Genomic DNA, 20254 nt, shown 5'->3' with positions numbered 1-20254 from the left:
CGGAGTTGCTCTAAATCGGTACAACTACCATTCGATCATTTTTTCATCACCTTTTCATCCGTTTTCTTTTAAAATAAATTCTTACGCCTTTTTTCTATTTTCAAATTTTTCCTATAAATTAGGATTGATTTAATAACCTCTCCTGACAAATTTATCAATTTGTCGAATTTTTTCTCAAAATTGGTGCAACACCATTCGAGCCGATTTATTATCTTATTTTCCTACCGCACTACTAATCCAAGACTAAGTCTTGGAACAAGTTTCATCATTTTTGTCTTTGCAAGAGTCTTTTTCTAAATGACCCACCAAAAATGCTATAACATTACACGACCACCACTATTCTCTGACGAGGATTTCAGATACTGGAAGGGTCAAATGGAGTACCACCTCAAGATGCAGGTGGAGATGTGGATCATAATCCAAACTAGATTCACAACCCCCACTGAAAACGGAGAACCACTCGCCTGCCACAAATGGGATGAACCAACAAAAAGGAAGATTGAGACGGACGTAAAGGCCACTCAGACCCTACAATGTGGTTTGAACAAAGAGGAGTTAAATCGAATTGGACTATTTAGTAGTGCAAAAGTTCTCTAGCAAAAGCTGATCAAACTTCACGAAGGAACCTCCGATGCTCAGGTATGTAAAAAAGATTTGTTGTTAAATAAATTATATAACATCAAAAAATAGAATGGAGAATCAATAAGTCAACTACACGCTCGAATCCAAGATCTTTTGAACGACCTCCATGCAATCGGGCAAAAAGTGGAGAATCGCAACGTCATCAGGTACACGCTTAATGCTTTTCCAAGAAACATCTTGTGGGCATCGATGGTAGATGATTACAAAGTATCCAAGGATCTTTCAATTATTAGATTAGATGAATTATTTTCTAATTTTGAGTTACACGAACAGACTAATGCATGCTCGGTCGAGAAAGGTATTGCTTTGGTTGTAGACACAAGTAAGACTAAGAAATCAAAGCTCAAATTTCGACCCGACTTAGAAGACAACAAGGAGATTACCTCCAAACTAGTCAGCCGAATTCAAAAATTGCTAAAGAAGCAAAGGACAAGGAAGGCATGGAAAGCAACATGATCCGAATCCTCGAAAGATTCTGACGAAGAACACAATCAATCAAGCTTTCTTGCTCTACCGGTACAAGCTTACGTTGTTGAAACTGAGTCTGAGTTTAAAATCGGAGCTGAATCAAAAATCGAGTATGAAAGAAGCCATAGATCCATATTCGTTTCCGAATGGCCAAATAATGTTGTAAGTTCTCTAGTTACTAGTGCTCAAGTAGATGATCTACAGAATTTAGTTTCATATTTATTAATGAAGTTGGCTAAATTCAATATCCAGATCAAGTCACTCCAAAAGAAGGTAATAGCCCTTAAAGAAGTGACTAACCCAAGCTTCTTGACCAAATCTGTTCAAGTTGGAACTTCAACTCAAGTCCAAAAACTTGAGGAAGAAAATTTCAATTTGAAAAGTCAAGTCAAGGAACTTAGGGACTCATTGGAACGGTTAAAATTAGGTTCCAAGAATCTTGATTTGATCCTTGGAAATCAAACATATGTATATAATTGATTTGGACTCGGGTATAAGGCAAAACGTAAATTTAAATCTTACTTATCCTTAGTAAATCGACCAAATAGAAAACTACTCCAAGCATGAGTCCCCAAGACTAACTTGGTTAATCAAGTCGGACTTGATAAATATTGGATCCCCAAAGATAAAATTCATTACCTTGATAGACCTTATCGAGGCCATGATCCAAGGGGGAGCCAATAAAAAGACTATTTTCATTATTAAATAGGCTTGTTTGATATTTGATTTACTACTCCTTACACATGCTTAGATTAGGATAGATAAGGACTTAGGCTTGATTGACACTTCTTTAGTTAGACCCAACATTCTCAGAAAGAAAATTAAATATTTAATTTCTTTAAAAGACTTTGTCTAGAAATGGCTGTTGTTCCAATATCTAAGAAGATCTAGTGACTCACCATAACCTGAAAGTCAATTATTAAAATGAAGTTTAATTGACTAACTGTTAAAACTTAGTCTAACTCATGCGTACATCAATCCTTAGATTTTAATGAAACTTGAAGATATAATTAATCATCTCACAAAATAAATAAGGTTCCCTAATTGACAATTTAGAAAAAGGGTGAGATGGATTTAGGTTTAAAATTAGTTAATTAAAAGCTTAAACCTAACTTAATCAAAGAAAATTAATCAAACACAATTTAAATATTTTTAAAATATTAAATTCAAATTTCAAAATCTTAATTAATTTTTTAAATATTAATTAATAATAAATAAATTTGAAATTTCAAAATCTTAATTAATTTTTTAAATATTAATTAATAATAAATAAATTTGAAATTTCAAAATCTTAATTAATTTTTTTAAATATTAATTAATAATAAATTCAAATTTATCAAATGTTAATTAATTTTAAAATTTTAAAATCTTAATTATTTTTAAATGTTAATTAATTTTTAAATTATAATTAATTATTTTCAAGAAGTCAAATTTAAATAAATTCAAAGTTCAATATTTTTAAATTCAAACTTACATATTTTTTTAAAATTTAAATTTAAATATTCTAAAAATTAAAAAATTCAGAGATACTTAAAATTAATATTAACTCCATCTCACATAACCTCATAAACTTAACATGTTTGGTCCCCTCGGGGCGGTGCAATGATTAAGACATGGGGTGTTGCCACATGAGGTCTTGGGGTCGAAACTCGGCGTGACCGAGCATAACCTCTCCCATGTTTTGGCCATTTGCACTAATGGCTAGTAGTCACCCGTGATTTACCTCCTCCGTGTTGGCCTAGGGACGGGTTGACGGGGGCGCTAGGGGCAAGCGAATCACTTTTACCACATAAGCTTAACATGTTTGACAACTTAGAAAGGGAGAAATAGAAAATTAGAAAATTAAATTATTATTTTAAATATGTTCTTAATTTTTTTTTTTTTGCTCGGACTCTAGGATTCTCAAACTTAAATAAGTTACCTAAATTTGGGGGGGGGGGGCATTAATTGTGGGGAGAGTTAAGTTAAATATTTTTATTTTTAAATGTCAAAGTATTTTCAAAAGGAAGTTAAGTTTTTCTTTAGTTTAACTATTTTTGAAAGTTTAACTATTTTTAAAAAATAACCTTAAATATTTTTTTAAGGCAAGTTTAAATAGTTTTTTTTTGGAAAAATAAGTTTTTGAAAAAAAATACTAAGTTTTTATGAAAACTTTTCAAAAAGTTGAAATAAATTTTTGAATCTTTTACTTAACTAAGGTTTACAAGAAATTAAGTACTTAACTAAGTTTTTATAAATCTTTTTAAAGTTAATTAAGTATTCAAACTAAGTTTTATCAAAAAAATTTTAAGCTAAGTACTTAATTAAGTTTATATAAGAATTTTTTTTCGAAAGCCAAGTACTTATACATGACAAAGTGTTTTTCAAATCTAAGAATTTAGCTAAGTTTTTAAGGAAAAAATAAAATTCTTTAAGTATATAATAAATCTTTAAAAAGATATCTTTCAAAAATGAAGTATTTTCAAAAGTCAAGTTCTTCTCCAAGACTTTTTACTTTCAAAACATAGTCTATTTAAAATTATTTTTATCTCTCCCTTGTCAAAAGTTTTTCAAAGCAAAATTCTACTATCTCAAAAGCAGAGTTTGTTTTAAAGTATTTGAAAAACTAAAATATTTTGTTTTGAAATTAAGTTTTATTTTCCTCCTTAAATTATTTTTGATATATGTCACGGGGAGAGAATACTCAAAAGTTAAGGGGGAGAGAAAGTTAGGGGATTAAGAGAGAGCTAACAAGTTAATTTTTTTCTATCTCTTAACTTTTGCTATATATTGTATTTTTTTATTATATGTTTTACTTAACTTTTGAATCAGGTTGTCACAATCAAAAAGAGAGAGATTGTTAGTGCAACGAGTACCAGACAATCAAACCTGAGTTTTAATTATGACAAAAGATTCAAAAGTTAAGATGTTTTGTTATCTAACAAGTGTGACTGAACTTGTAGGGAAGTCCTAAGTACTCTTAGGTAAAAGTCCTAGTGGAATCTAGGTAGGTGGAAAACCTTAAGGGGAGGTAACCCTAGGTCCTAGGGGGTGGTAACCCTAAGTTATAGAAAGTCCTAGCTGCGGTTAGACAACGAAATCCTGATCCGGGAGACTGGGAGAAGTTTTGGCCGGTCGAGGACCTTGGGCGAAATCCTAGAGTCGAGGAATCTAGGTAAAAATCCTAGGGGTTACAGACACCAGGTGAAAGACTAGACCAGGTTGGGATCGGGCGTTCAACATGAAGTCCTGGCATCTAGAACGCTGAGCAAAAGTTCATTCGGTCTGGGGTACCGACCTGACAAAAGGTACTTTCTCCTGAGAGGAGTAGGTGAGGGTACGTTCCCCGTTGAGGGAACAGTAGACGTATGTTTGACCTAAGATTTCTAAGAAATTCGAAAGTCAGAACCGGATAGTCCAGAGACTATCGAATAATTTATTTATTGTACTAACTTTGTCTTGCAGGATATGTTTTGTATTTTGGACTAACATGACTTGCAGGGAGTAAAAAGCACAAAATAAGCTCGAATGAACAGTGCTCAAGGTGCCTTCAGGGATGTTGGAGGCGCCTTGAGCACCTTGGCTGAAGTCTCACACGGAGAGGCGCCTTCCGTGTGCCTGAAGGCGCTTTAGAGCTAGGATGGAAGGCACCTTTTTATGCCTTGAAGGCGCCTTTTATGCCTTGAAGGCGCCTTCAGATGGATAAACAGTGCAAGTTGAGGAACTTATTGACACCGAGGAGTCGGGGATAAGATCCGAGCTGGAGGCGCCTTCAAGGAGGTTGAAGGCGCCTCCAATAGCTTATAATTGTCCTCTTCGAGCAGTACATCCAGAACAACTTGAATTCTAGTCTACCCTCTTACGCGCTGCTCCAAAGACTATCCAACGAAGTCGTAACACTACTCCGACGATCAGAAGTTCTCAATTTCAATACCGTAGTTGTCAGTATAATTTTCAATTGTAGTACTTTAATTATAAACTATTGTATTCATTTCTGTAATATTCCGGATTGATAGTGAATTATCCAAAGTAAACATTCAACGAGTGTGAGCCTTGGAGTAGGAGTCGTTATAGGCTCCGAACCAAGTAAAATCAACTTGTGTCATTGTTTTCTTTACTTGTTCAGATTCCGCTGCATTTTACTCTACTATTTTAAAACGAACGTGAAAGCCACGAGTGTTATTCATCCCCCTTCTAGCGCGTCTCGATCCTACACATACCATATTTGGTGTATGGATTGGAGCATTTTGGTGGGGGCAGATCCTCTAGTCTACAAAAGGGTGGATTGGCCGTGATCTGACTGCAATTGGTTGTGATCCCTCCTTAGGTTCACCGTCCCCCAAATTATAGTTTGGATCGGGACAGGTGGCCGAAGGCCACTAGCGGTGACCAAGTGGTTAGGTAGCCTAGCGCCCTGCGGGGCAGCCTCTAGGTGACTTCTGACCATCCGTCCCGACACAAACTATAACTTGGAGGGATAGTAAATCCATGAAGGGATCACAAGTAATTACAATCGGATCGCGATCACGATCCGACTGCAATTGCAAGTGGTTCATCCCCCGGTCCACTTTTTTTGGACCAGGGGGTCTGGGCTCCATTTGGTGCTAATTTTACACCAAATTTGGTATTTTGGTGATGGATTGGAGATGTTCTTAATGGTGCTTATATTGCTCCTAGACTATGATGCAGTGGCAGGATATATGGTTATCACTCAAGCATCCGCGGTTCGATCCTCAGCTATGACATATTTGTAGAAATTTTTTCTCCAAATGAGACGTACAATCAAAGGATATTGGATTTCTTGGATGCCCGTTGTGAACGATTTTTGATTTATCTTGATAGCCGATGAAAAAATTCTATTGAACTGAATTAATCATCTTAAAATTAATTAATGGGACTAACAGAGTTTATGAATTTTTATTAATGATGCTATATTTATACCTGCAAACCCAACCTCAAATAATCTTCAGATCACTAAAACTTGAATAAGAAAAATAATTATTAGTTCACTCAAAAAATTTTCATTTTACTCAGTTTGGATAATCTAACATTATATAAATCAAACTTTTATAATTTTAGAGTTTTTAAAAATTATATACTTTAATTAAAATTCCTATACTCATTTTTTATAGATAAACATATTCATTCATACGAGAAAATTTGACAGAAAATATAAAACAAGATATTGTTGATAAAAATAAAAGGGTGTTATTTTTTAATAATTTTATTTTAAAAATAGCTTTCCTAATTTTTCTCCTTAAAAAAATATTCGATTTTCCTGTCTGAGGACTTGGAAGAAACAGCCAATCCAGCCTACAAAAGTCAACACATGAAGACATTCCATCGCGGGCGGACAAACAGAATGCTTTTTTTTTAAAAAAAAATATTGTCTTTTATTTCTTGTTAAATTTGTCTGCTTTCCGTTTGGGGAGATATTTTAAAGAACGGCAAAATAAAGAGACACCGCCGACTCTTGCCTTAGATAAGGGAAAGCGAATCCGAGCTGCTCGCGCACGCCCCTTCTTCGTCATCTCGATCCCCGTCCGCCTCTCGCGTTGAATCGCTTCCGCCCCTCATCCTTCTTGCTTAGGTCCGGCCAATCGTTTGGGTCTTGGAGGAGCTGCGGCGATGGCCGGCGCGCTGGTGGATCGAGCCACGAGTGACATGCTCATCGGTCCGGATTGGTCGATGAACCTTGAGATCTGCGATGTCCTCAATCACGACCCCGGGTATGCGAGTCTGCAGTGGCTGCTGCTTCCTCTCTCCTTTTGCTGCTTTATCTCTTTCTTCTCAGTCGGAGCTCCCGTTTCTTCTGCAGTGAGTTATTCTTCAGGGGTCAAAATTGATTTTGGTTGTTATTTCTTTCTTTTGTCGTTTGCATTTTTTTCCCTCGAAATTTTCGATTTTCGTAGATGTTTTTTATGCGACGAGACCGAAATATTTTAGTTAACCGTTTAATTAAAAAATATATGATTTATCGGCCTCGAATTTTCATCCAGTAGGTCAGGTAGGAACTGCAGCAGCAGCAACAATAACAACAACAAAAAAATGCGATGCTTTGGATGACACTAATAAACTGGAACCATCTTATTCTTATAAAGTATCTAATACAAAATGCTTTGATTTAGTTGTTTCGATAATTGATCGTTGAATGTTGCCTTAATTTTTGTACCTTTAGATGTTTCATTTTACCATAGACACTGATCATCTATCACTTGATCTTTCCTATAGAGAAATGTACAATAAATCAAAACCGAGGAGTTTGTATTTTTGCATTATTGTGAATGTTTAGCGGACACTAACCTAGAATAACTTAATAGCTTAAACTTACATAGTTTCATATCCTAACTTTCTTAATCTTTATTCCTAATTTAAATATAAAAATTGCAAGAGGTTTACCTGCTGAATATGTTAGTATTCAGTAATTTCAGTAGTGTGGTTGAACGAGTTTAAATTTCTGGTATTATTGGTGAGACTTATGAACTCGACCGGGTTATGAAGGCACTGTTACAAATGAAAAGACTTAACCTATTTGTCCAAATTGCTAGAGTTTCAAATTCAACGTATGTGAAAGAAAGAAGGTTCTCTCTTTTGATTTATTGCAAATTGGAACGATCTCTTTGTTTACAGAAGATTTCAGTTTCCTTTCCTTGTTTTTGTCAGCATGTGAAACAGATCAATTTATGGGTGAGACTCTTATGGGACATTATTTATCAATTTGTGACATTTAAATACCTTGCTAAATAGAATCAGTTGACAAACTGAACAAAAAGTGCAATCCCTGGAAGGTCCTTTTGGGGTGGGGTGGGGATTAAAGCTCCAAATTTCAAATTATCATTATGTTGGTAAAATGCATTATGCCTTTATCTATCTAGCATGCCGGATATGCCATACCCTTATTAAAGTTCATATCTAAGTGCATCTGGTCTATAATTCAACCTTGTTGGTCTATGAAATCTTACCGAGTTCCTATTATCATGACACAAGTCTTCATTTTCTCTGGGTTGAATGGAATCTACTTATTAACACAACAATTTCATGGGCACATACATCAGTTGTTGTGCCTGTGGCAATAGTGTTACAGAACACATGCAACATATACAACCTGTAACTAACTGCCAACATAGAGCCCACAATAACTTGTATAAATGAACACAATATAATGACTGGATAACTAAAATATGTAGTTAAAGAAATTATAATTTATCTAAAATTACATAATAAAACTGAAAAGAAAATACTAAAAGAACATCCATGAAATACTAGCGGCATAATAGAAGCAAATTTATAGTAAAACAATGAAACTGAAAAACAATGATTGTGAATATCGATAAAATTTAAAAACATATATAGCTGAAAACATATGGTAAAACAAATTAATAAATCTCCAAAGGCTGGAGGGAGTAAATTTCCATGAAAGTTAGTAACAGAATGCATTTCAGGAAAGCAACTAATGATTCGGTTCAACATCTCTATCCCTCATCTTAGGTCAATCTGGAGGCATGGGCAAAAGGATCCCAATTAAGAAATAGCTGGTAGGAAAATAACAATGGTTTATGTATGATAGCAAAAGGTGAGTGAGAAGACACTAATTAATATAAGCAATTAAGCACAACTAATAAAAGTAAAGAAGTAAATCATAATGATGTGATATGCAAATGGACACACCATGCTACACTACTCTATCATAAATCACTATACATCCCTAAATAAGATTAAGGTTTGGAATTTTGTCCTATACTCTGACATGATTGAGAGGTGCTTGATGCTCAGTCAAGCTTGAGTACAACAACCAATGCGTAGCACCCCCATCCCATCTAGATGAGGCCTGACATAATAATGTCTAAAAGATTAAGATAACTTTTATAAATATCATACCTATAAGCCTATAACTAATATTTATTATGCAATAATATATTTAACTATTATTTATTTTTAGTATTATTCTTAAAGCCCAGTGAGGTCAGTTGAACCTATTGGATTAGATATAGTAACGTCCCTGGAGTACATCGATGTTAATTGAACAAGTTCTTCCACAAATAGATAATCTACATTATGCCATTGCGTTCTTCCAGGGGGAAACCTAATTTCTTAGATGTGGAAGTAGTAGATTGTCATAGCCACATCTAGTGCATAGTGCAGAGACCAGGTATAGGACCATTGCACTAACAACATGTGATCTTATCTAGATCAAATGACTGATGATCCAGTTAAGGCGTACTCCCTTAGAGGCAGTAAACTTGTACTATGATAATTAGATATTTAGATTATCATGCTTATAGTCTCTAATTATTGTTCCATGAGAGGACAAAATACTTGGAAATTAATTGTCACTTCATTATAGAGAAGGCGAGATCAATGAAATTGTCATCTCATTTGTCAGTTCAATGAGTAATTAGAAAATTTAATTTCTAAATCTTTAAGGGGATCATAGAATTGGATGTATCTATAACATGCTTTCATAATATTTTTGTGTAGTTTGAGGAGGGGTATTAGAGAGCTAAATATAAATACCATTTATTCTAGTGTAGGTGTAGAAATACAATAATAAATCAAATTGTAGATAGAAAGGAAGCCCTTATAATTTCATCATTAACCTGACCAGGCAGCAGTGCCTTGTTGAAGCAAATGCAATAACGTTAAATGTCTAAATTTAATAAGAGATTCCCATGTATGATTGTCAGAGGCTGAACAGTTTAACATATGAAAATCACTTGTTTGGTTATGTGATGTCCCATGGGAATCCTGTATTCCATAACTGAAGTAGCTGGATCCCCTATCATCAATTGCAGTTTGCTTCTCTGTGGCCCAAGTGATTAGAGTTTAAGAATCCAACTTTGCAATGAAAAAATAAGGCTAAGTTCAGTGACCAATCCTTGAATTGACATTGATGGGCCACACCCTAGCATAATTCTGTATTTACATTTGCCTCTAACCGTTTAATTATGGTCACGCCAAGTGTATACTTCATATCTCACACTGCAAAATTTGCTTAGTAATGATTTAATTCATTTTTGTTTGGTTTGCAGACAAGTTAAAGATATTGTAAAGATACTCAAGAAACGTATTGCACATAAAAATTCCAAGGTCCAACTTCTTACACTAACGGTAAGTGCATCTATAAGTTTGGTTTCAGTTATTATGATATTTACTGGAGCTACTTCTTATTGGTGATGCAGCCATATTTGTGAGTTGGTAAATCTGGTAGGTTCTTTCCTTATTTGTGTGCATTACTCTAACCAGAACCTTGTCACTGTCACACGTCTTGTTCTGTAATATTTCTTCTTTTGACAAGGATGATCTAACTTCACTTAGTTTACATGCAATAACCAGTTATTTCTATATTTCTCTTTGTGATTTTTTATTTACATTATTCAATCTGATCTATATTGCAGACATCTTTATGATTAATTCATTGCATAAATTGAAATGTGGAGAGGCACTCACCATAGGTAGCTTTGTACATATGATTCAAAAGCCATATTCAAACTAACATGGTCTTTTTTTCTTCTTAAGTTTCTGCCTTGTGATAATTGCTTTAGGCTGTAGAGATTATTTAATCTATTCTACAAATTGAAATGTGGAGTGATACTCACCATAGGTATATTTTAACATATGATTCAAAATCCATATTCAAACTAACATGGATTTTTTTTTCTTAAGTGTCTGCCTTGCGATGATTCTTGTAGGCTGTTAATTTTTTGAAAGGTCATATGTTCAACACTACACCTTTTTTTTTTAAAAAAAAAATGATCTGAATACTACTCTCTTTCTTGATGACAAAAGTGATGGTTTTGGTAATTAAAAACATCATGTAATTTGAAAAGCCTCAGTTAGTTTTATTATTCCACTGCCTTGAGTTTTATTTTCTTTTCTATATTTCAGGCCTAGCTTTCTGACAAATCAGCTTGGAAGAAATAGGCTAGTAAAAAAAATTCATAGGGAAAAGATAGCAAATATTTCCCTTAAAGAAATGAAGGAAGTAGAGTTCCCTTACGACTCTTAGAGAGAAGGAAAGAGGGAGAAAATCTTATATTTTCAAAATTTATGTGTTACAAAATTAATAAATTAAAAGATATAAAATTTGAATTTTTTAGGTCAGATTTGAGCTATTGTTGTGAACAATGACATTTCAACCAAATCAGGCACAAGCATATTTAGGGCAAACTGGGTAAACATTTCCCTAGTGCTTTCCTTTGGCCCTCCATTCCACCAAATGGAACCGTGATTAGAGAAATTTTCTACCACTTTGTTTCCCTCTACATTTTCTTTCCTCATGAAGCATAACTTTAACCTTTCAATGTCCTCTAGACATTCAACTTTTCATACAAAATATTTGTTCTACTTGCTGTTCATAAAGTTCAATGGTACAATACGTGTAGGCGATCAAAATAGTTAGCACTGTGGTCTTGTTGTTTGTACTATTGTTTTTCTTAGAGATTGTTTCTTTACCTATAAATAATAAACAATTTATTGCAAGGAGCGATCGCTAAGAAAAAAATATGAGTCTTTTGTATCTTTGTTTATCTTATCCAACTTCCAACTAATTTGTTTTTCTTTTCCAGCTTTTAGAAACAATTGTTAAAAATTGTGGGGACATAGTGCACATGCATGTTGCTGAGAAAGATATATTGCATGAGATGGTCAAGATTTTCAAAAAGAAGGTTCTCGTTTTTTCCATTCAGACATCCTTTGGTATTCTTAGCTGATTCAACAGTGAATCATGTTTCCTCACTCTTTTTCACACAGCAGTCCGATTTCCATGTTAAGGAAAAGATACTCATATTAATAGATACATGGCAAGAAGCTTTCGGTGGTCCTCGGGCAAGATATCCACAATATTTTGCTGCCTATCAGGAACTGTTGGTATGTTTTTGTAGTTTTTAAACTTCCTTAAAATAGGAACACAAATCCATCTGAAGCATACCTACCCAGTCTTTGCTTTGGTTCATTAAATCTTGATTTTTTAGTTGATAATGCTTGAGATCAAAACAGAGCTAGATCCAATAATAGAATCATAGACCTTTAAATGTGTAAAGGGCCACTTTGCACAAGTTTTGTTCTAAACATAGTGTCTTATTAATACCACTGTTAAATTTATCAAAAGGTCTAAAGATGTGAACTGAGTGAAGTTTTGTAAACAGTGATCATGTTTTGCCAGTGTTTTTTCTTATCTTTAATTTCTTCTGTTTTAATCAGAGAGCTGGAGCTGTTTTCCCTCCAAGAACGGATACATCTCCACCTATCTTTACTCCTCTACAGACACAACCTCTGCAAACTTATCCTCCATCAATGCGAACCCCTGGTTATCAAACTGAACCACCTGAGTCTTCAGTTGCATCTGAATTTCCTGCTTTGAGGTACTTTATTATTTTTTCATATTTTTCTTCAGTGTACACTTGTAGTATATATATATTTCTTGTTAATGACTTTAGTTTTGTTTTTCACTTCAATGATTTACCTTTCTTAATAGTACTCTGTTCTAGTTGTGTATGAATGGGCTATTCTAATAAGGTGGGGCATCAAAACATCTAAGTAATAAGAAAGTATGCCTTTTGGGATGGCTTGGCCTGTCGCATGAATTCTCAGTTATACCGCTGCACTCTTTATCAGTTCATTCATTGTTCCACTGAACTTGTTTAAAATTTTGGATATTGATGACAGCCCCATTAGTTTGCATATTTTTTTTTCAACCCATTCCTTTCCTGTATTTTCCAGTACCATAAAATTTAGATTTCATTGGGTATGTCTGCTAGTATGGAAATTTGAAAACTATTAATGGAAGTACCAAGTTGGGATAAGAAAGGTTGAGGTTTGCATCAGGCATTGACAGCTAACATTATGAATGCAAAACCATGATATGGATCTTAACCATATTTGTTATGAGGCTAGGTCATCGCTTGTATGAAACATGAGGGGTCTTCATCCATGTACATATGTTCAAGGATGGGGGGTTAGGAGGTTTCCAAATATGATCCATCTTCATCACTTGGATGTAATGCAGACTAGCAAAAGATTCTCAGTGTTGTGAGTCAATGATGGTAAGAAGCAGTTAGTTCATGATTGTAGGATTGGGTTAGCAATTCAGAATATAGGATAGTTTTGGGGAAACGACAATAATTGATAGCTGCAATGATTAGGATGATAGTAAATATTAAGATCCCACGAAACAATATGGGTTGGAGTAAAATCAAGAGAAGAAATATGTAATATAGGTTTAAAACTTGGTATAAAGCAGTAATTTAAAATAAGAACAGAGAGGGTGGTGTTAGATAAGGATTATAAGGATAAGGCTGTCAAGGACTAGTTGTGGCATAGTATATCTAAATGCGCTGATATCATGGCTTTCTTATTGGTAAATTTTCCATTTTCTCTCTTTACCCACTGGTAATTCCTTATTTCTTGATGGTAATCTTTGGTGATGGCTCCAGCATGAATGAGCTGCAAAATTGAGTTATCCTACTCCTTTCTTCCCTTTAGGTTGAGCCGTGGGATTAAGTTATGGCAGAAGTCATTGATTTCACCCATATCATTTGGTGCCTTGGAGAATAGTCAGTAATGCAAGTGTATGGTTTAGGGTAATTATAGACAGTAGTGTTTAAACGATTTAGAGAAATCAAGGTAGGTTCCCTGAGCTTGCCAGGTTATAGTTTCATTTATTCAAAATTTTATATCCATAGTGTTCCATGCTATACAAGATTAGCATTTTGTCTCGCATGTACTGATGATTCCATTTAATTTTACAGCCTCACTGAAATTCAGAATGCTGGTGGTATCGTAGATGTTCTTGCTGAGATGTTAAATGCTTTAGATCCTAGAAACAAAGAGGTAAGAGTTGAGACTTGGTTCTTTCTTTTACCCATTCAAATATTACTTCTAATTTTGGCATAGTTGTACAATGTGGGAGCAAGGTTGATCCAACCTAGTCATAGGAAGTGATTTGATAGTGGATTTTATTACCATTACATCCTAATTAAACATAACTATCATAATTGTTGTCATCAAACCATGTTTGCTTGCATTATTGTTCACTCATGGATCTTATTGCTGCATTAAGTTAATGTCGAACTGCATCGCTAGTTATATTCAAATCAATTAAAGCATTTTTTATTATTAGATTAGAATGTTTTTTGTCTTCCTCTTCCCCTTACACCTTCCTATCTAATTGATTCAACTCATTTTACTACAGAATCTATTGTACATCTTGAATGTGTGTTTTTCTTTCAACTTATTTTCTCTAATATTATTATTTGTAGGAGCTACACCAATTTCTCTTGATGATATTTTTTGTATTAATCTTCTAGTCTCTTGCATCAATCTTAGCATTCTCATCTATGCTACATTAGTTTTTGTGCACAGATCTCCTAATAGCTCAATGTTCAACCTTTTCAATATGGTAAGGCTACGATACTCTTTAAAATATTTTCTTATACTCTAAGAGAAACACAACGATTATTCAACTCTGGAAGCTCCTCTCCATGTCAATTGCTCACTTTGATCCTATTAATGATTATTTGTCAATATCTGATCTACTAACTAAATCCGCTAGTTTATAATTTTTTTTAACACAATTCAAGCTTTAACTTTCTTCTCGTTACATGCTCATCAAGAGTTCTACTTAGCTAAAACCTTTAGTTTATAAAATTTCTTTGCGCAATTCAAGTTTTAACTTTCTTCTCTCAACACGCTTATCAACTGCTATAATATATGGACACACTATAGTTTCAAATTTCTATTCTATCAGTTGGCACAGGCAAAAAAAACTTTCTACCTGTCAATGGACACAAGAGAAGGTGTAAAATCTCCGATATGCAAGCATATCCTTCGTGGAAATTTTTCGTTCCACCTACTTAGTGGCACTCAAGTTGCAAAATCTCTAATACACAGGCATATCCTTTTTCCGTGACATCATCCATGAAATTATCCTTCATCCATGACATCATACGTCTCATCCTTCGTTCATGAGTTCATCCTTTTCTCTATTAAGTGTGAGTTCATCTTCGTCATAATCTCATGTTCATTGTAAGCTCGTCCTTTGATTTGAACCAACAATGCCCAAGCCCTAGCCTTTGTTCTCTAGCCATAAGCCATGAATGATGAACAATGCAAGTGTAAACGATGAAACAACTCTGAAATGGCAGGACAAAGTGATCGGCTAAGTATTTTCACAAGTAAATATTATCCCTCCTCTTTCCTCCTCTTCTTCATCTTCTTCATCTTCTCCTATTCCTCCTCGATGCCTCTAGCACAATGTGTCAGTCGAAACAACACTATCTTGTTTGGTTGGGAACTGATTCCTTGACTCCGAATGAGATTTCAAACCTTAGCATACATTAGTGAAGGTTATCTTGAATATGATTGATGAGATTCTATGTTACTGGGACTCGTGTACAAGTATTCAGCATGGGTTTGACATGGCTATTTCTAAAATTTTTCACATGAGCAATAGAATTATCAATTGTTGTCTAATTGGAGTATCGGTGTTCAAGTGCCAAGTATCCTACACGAGTACACAGGGTAAATGTAGAGTCCAGGTATCAAAGATGAGATTTATCTAATACTTGGTTTTCTTAAAAGAAATCATTTTTGAAAATCATATATAGGACCATTAATATATGTATTAATTTCCAATATCTAGATTATTGTCACATAGTCTAATGTCATTTAACATATTTGAAAAATTCATGTAGTGGTTTACGTATACGATATAGTCTAACTGTTAAGTACTGCATTTAGAAATAGTAAGTAGTAACTTTCTATAAGATTGACAACAATGGCAAATAAGAAAGAGATCTTTATTCAGAAAGGGTTCAAGGTTTACTTAGATGATGTTTCCAAAATAAGGTCTACTTTTGCAAATGGCGAAACTTTAAAAGATTTATGTGAATGTATATTCCTTTTTTCCATTACGTCATGGTTGTCATGCTTGAGATTCTAACTAGACATAGGATTGACTCTTGGATTTGCCATATGCAAACTCAATTTATGTCCTACCTGAGATTTGGATCATTGGGATCATTTTTTTTAGGTTGTAGAATTGTAAGATTTTAACAGCTATCTTGGAATCTTAGCAGTCATATGTGAGAATTTTGTTTTTATTTATTAAACTGATTTAACATTTGAAGGGAATTTTGTATGTAGATTGTCTGAGTTGCACTCTTTGGAACTGGAAGATCATGTCTCACGTTAAAGTCAATAACAATGTTTTTTTACTTTTACCAATTCATTTATGCTAAACTTTCGTCACAAAGTTTGGATTCAATGTTGAAAATCCTCAAGCAGAGTGGCTTTTTATTGTAGGGGCTTAAACAAGAGGTAATTATTGACCTTGTCAGCCAATGTCGTACTTACCGACAGAGAGTCGTCCATCTTGTTAACACAACATCGTAAGTCTGCTTTTCTCCTTTATGACCTTTGGAAGAAACAGATTAGTGATGTTCCTTAGTAGCTAATCTCCTTGTGCAAAAGCAATGGTGAAAATTTTGCACATTCAAGTAACATTAATTGAATTTCTTGTATAATTCGTCTTTCCTTTGCCTGCTTTATCTGTTCAACTCTCTTATGTTTATTAATGGCCTATTTATCTGAAACTTGCATTTCCTGTCAGATGTGACATTTAATTAATATTTTGATATTTCATAAGTTGTTTTTTCTCTTCATTTGTCAAGAATGAGGTTTTTAATGCATAAAGCATTTCTTGTTTTACCACAGAGATGAGGAGCTACTAAGCCAAGGACTTGCTTTGAATGATAATTTACAGAAAGTACTAGCAAAGCATGATGCTATAGCTGCTGGAATTGCAGTTCCTGTTGAGAAGCAGCAAAAACCTCTCCAGGCATTTGTAAATGTTAATGATTCTTCATCTAGCAAAGATTCAGAGCAAAGGTAGTAAATTTTGTCTTTTTACAATTTACTATATATGCGGTGTTCATGGTAGTTGCTAAACCAAATAGCCATGCCATGTTTTATACAAATTTTCAATTTTTGATACAAAAAAGCTTAATCAATTTAATTCATTATAATTAACAGACTTGCTGATGAAAGATTTGAGTAGTTTTCACAGAAACCTTGTATACTTCAGCTTTCGTCTACAATACTCCAAAAAATTGCTGCACCTATTTATTTTTATTTGGTCTTTGATATTCAGAAATAGGTTGTCAATTACAACCACAAGTGCAAATAATCAACCGCCTGTACAGAAATTATTGCCGCCATCACCACCTCAATCTGATAGTTCAAAATCTTCTTCGGTTAAAATAGATCCAAATATGGACCTTCTTAGCGGCGATGACTTTAACAAACCTGCAACGGATGATCTGCTAGCTCTAGTTCCTGTCACCCAACCAGCTAGAAATTCTGCTTCAGATCAGAACATCTTAGCTCTTGCAGACATGTTTCCTCCAACTAACTATAACAGTAGCACATCTCCTGCAAACATATTTGATTCAAATTCTGCATTTTCACCACAACAGAGATATCCTGGTGTTTCCAACCTTCAGCTGCAAACATCACAATCACATTCTGTGCCCTTTGGTAATGGAAGCATTCCAAACTTAGCAGCATCCCAATTTGAGCACAGTCATGACAATGGAGTACAGCTAAACCAGGCAACAAATGCATGGAATGGTCAACTTGTTCCGGCACACAACCCACAACAGCAACCAATGGGCTATGGTATGATCATTACTTAATCCTTCTTCATTCCTGTCTTTTGTTTCTCATTAGCATTGTTTTCAATAATTTGATTTTTTTAATCATTCATTTTGTTAGATGTTGGAGATCTATTCCTTATAAAATAAGGATAAATTGCTGAAACCAGAAAATGCATTTGCTTTTCTATAGTGTTTGTCTATCTTGTTAGCCAAAGGTCTTTGCTTTCTGTATTTATTGTTTGATGAGTAAACTACGAGTAGTTTGTGTCTCTTGAATATGACTTGCAGTCTCTTTACGTCTTCTTATCATAACAATACAATTGTATTTATGTATGATGCATGCATATAGGGCATACATGCATGCACATGTAGCTACATATGAAAGTGTGAACTTTTTTGTGTCTCTTGAATATGACTTGCATTCTCTTTACGTCTTCTTATCATAACAATACAATTGTATTTATGTATGATGCATGCATATAGGGCATACATGCATGCACATGTAGCTACATATGAAAATGTATGAATTTTTATTTCCAGGGGTTGCACATCTCACTTTATGTCGGTCTTTTTGTTATTTGTCTCTCAATGAATGTGTTTGTCAATGCTTATGTACCATATTGCCATACTAGTCTGTGGCATGAAGTAAATGTATGACTCGACACCCATGCGTGCATGGCTTAAGCAAGCTATCAAATGAACGAGGATTCTTAGATCTTGCTTAATGCTAGGAACAGGTATCCTTGGCAACTTCAGGTGTTCAGAAAAAAGGGTTTCTTTATCATCATCGTAGACATTATTACAATTAAGAAAGTGAAATGATTCAATGTTTCTGAGTAAGAAAGAGAACTGATTCTATGATTCTGTTTATATAGGTCTTATAAGACATTTTCCTCAGAGATCTTTGCCTACACTTATTTGCTTGGGTGATTTTTCTTTCATTCTACTACAGGCGCAAGTGAGCAAGATGGGGCTTTACCCCCGCCACCATGGGAAGCACAACCATTACAGAATGAAATAGCTGCTTTGCAGCATCAACCACTCCACGCTGGGCAACTTGGAGCCATACCTCAACCCATGCCAGGTGGACAGCTGGGCACCATGCCGCCACAGTCTATTCCAGGAAGTCAGCAGGGGGGAATGCATCCACAGCATACATCAGGTACCCAGCTTCCAGGTGGTTTACAACCGCAATTTGGACCAAGCAGTCAGTTTCCAGGCATGTATTCTCCAATGCAGAACAGCCAGGTGATGCCTATTTATCCACAACAAATGTTTGGAGGTTATGTAGGTATGGTTCAACACACAACGCAAGGCTTTCACCCAACAGGATATGGACTTGGCCAGCAATTTGATTCTCAGTACTATAATCCATCTAGATCTTATTCCGGAGCAAATGAGCTCTCACAGAGAATGTATGGGCTCTCTGTGCAAGATAATAACTCTTTTTCAAGCATGACTTCTTCCTACCAGATGCCTACATCCTCCCCCTCATATGTGCACCAATCAAACAAACCATCGAAGCTCGACAATAATCTTTTCAGTGATCTTGTTAGTATGGCCAAAACAAAGCCAACTAAACCTACTGGTAGCAAAAATTGATGGCTTGTGAAACATATGGAGTTTTTTTTTTTTTTTTTTGACGTTTTTGGTAGTGATGCCTTTCTTACATTGTATTTTCTCCTGCCTCCACATTTGTAAGATGTCCTTTGCTATGAATGATATATATTTGTATCTTCATGGGGAGAAGAGTCGAGGTCGATTAGAAAGATTTTTAAAGTTATATTTGCTTTCACGCCTGATTTGTTCATATCTCCGAGCTTGAAGGCAAGTCAAATTTGCATGTGATGCTGGAGCTTGCTTATGAAAGATAGGGATGCCTAAGTGTAAATCTACACCTTCGTTCCAGGTACCTCTGGTCTAACTTGCACACAGAAAATGCCATTGTTTAACTTAGTCGGTACTAAGGCATTCCATTGAAACTTACATTATGATTTGTTCCTACAAGTTTGCGTCGTGTTTCGTCCATTATGGTACAACAGGGGAAAAGAAAAATGCCGAGGTCTAAGATTTTTTTTTCCTTGTAATTTGTGGTAAATGATATGCCTTATGATTATTCGTGCAGCCTGTGAAGTGGGCGACTAAGGTGGATTCGCAACTTTCTGCCATATGATGAGGCATCCTGATAGTAGGGTCGTGCCAAGACGAGAAGGAAGAAGGTGATGAGGCCAAAGCATGGTGGTGGACAGACTGTTGGACACAAACAATATGTAGCCGGAGATATATAGGATATTTAGCTAAATTTAAAATTATATCGAATTCAAATTCAACTTACAATTGAGATGACCTGAGCTGATAATCTCAAGCTGTCAGCAGGGGTTGATTTTGAGCAAATCGTCCGAGTAGCAAGTCAGGTCAGCAGCTCGGGTCGGCAGACCAGCTCGGCGGGTCGGCAGCTCAGCTCAGCGGGTCGGCAGACCAGCTCGGCGGGTCGGCAGACCAGCTCGACGGGT

General features: G+C 35.0%; 1 protein-coding gene across 4 annotated transcripts; it reads left to right on the top strand.

The window, feature by feature from the left end:
- The first annotated feature begins 6520 nt into the window (after positions 1 to 6520).
- On the top strand, positions 6521 to 19492 carry LOC122040870 (TOM1-like protein 9). Of its 4 annotated transcripts, none has more exons than XM_042600338.1 (10): positions 6521 to 6818; positions 10119 to 10197; positions 11655 to 11753; positions 11842 to 11955; positions 12289 to 12449; positions 13836 to 13917; positions 16390 to 16475; positions 16801 to 16974; positions 17237 to 17763; positions 18694 to 19492. In XM_042600338.1, the coding sequence occupies exons 1-10, from the start codon at positions 6718 to 6720 to the stop codon at positions 19341 to 19343; spliced, it is 2073 nt and encodes a 690-aa protein (XP_042456272.1). In that variant the 5' UTR covers positions 6521 to 6717; the 3' UTR covers positions 19344 to 19492. The 4 variants fall into 4 exon arrangements, with proteins under 4 accessions (XP_042456272.1, XP_042456271.1, XP_042456270.1 ...); XM_042600337.1 differs by having other exon boundaries at positions 11839 to 11955; XM_042600336.1 differs by having other exon boundaries at positions 6773 to 6906.
- Positions 19493 to 20254: the final 762 nt, after the last annotated feature.

Source organism: Zingiber officinale, chromosome 2A, assembly GCF_018446385.1.
Source record: "Zingiber officinale cultivar Zhangliang chromosome 2A, Zo_v1.1, whole genome shotgun sequence".
NCBI classification, from domain to species: domain Eukaryota; kingdom Viridiplantae; phylum Streptophyta; class Magnoliopsida; order Zingiberales; family Zingiberaceae; genus Zingiber; species Zingiber officinale.
The sequence above is the reverse complement of the archived record's forward strand: the minus strand, read 5'-3'. Positions and strand labels throughout refer to the sequence as shown.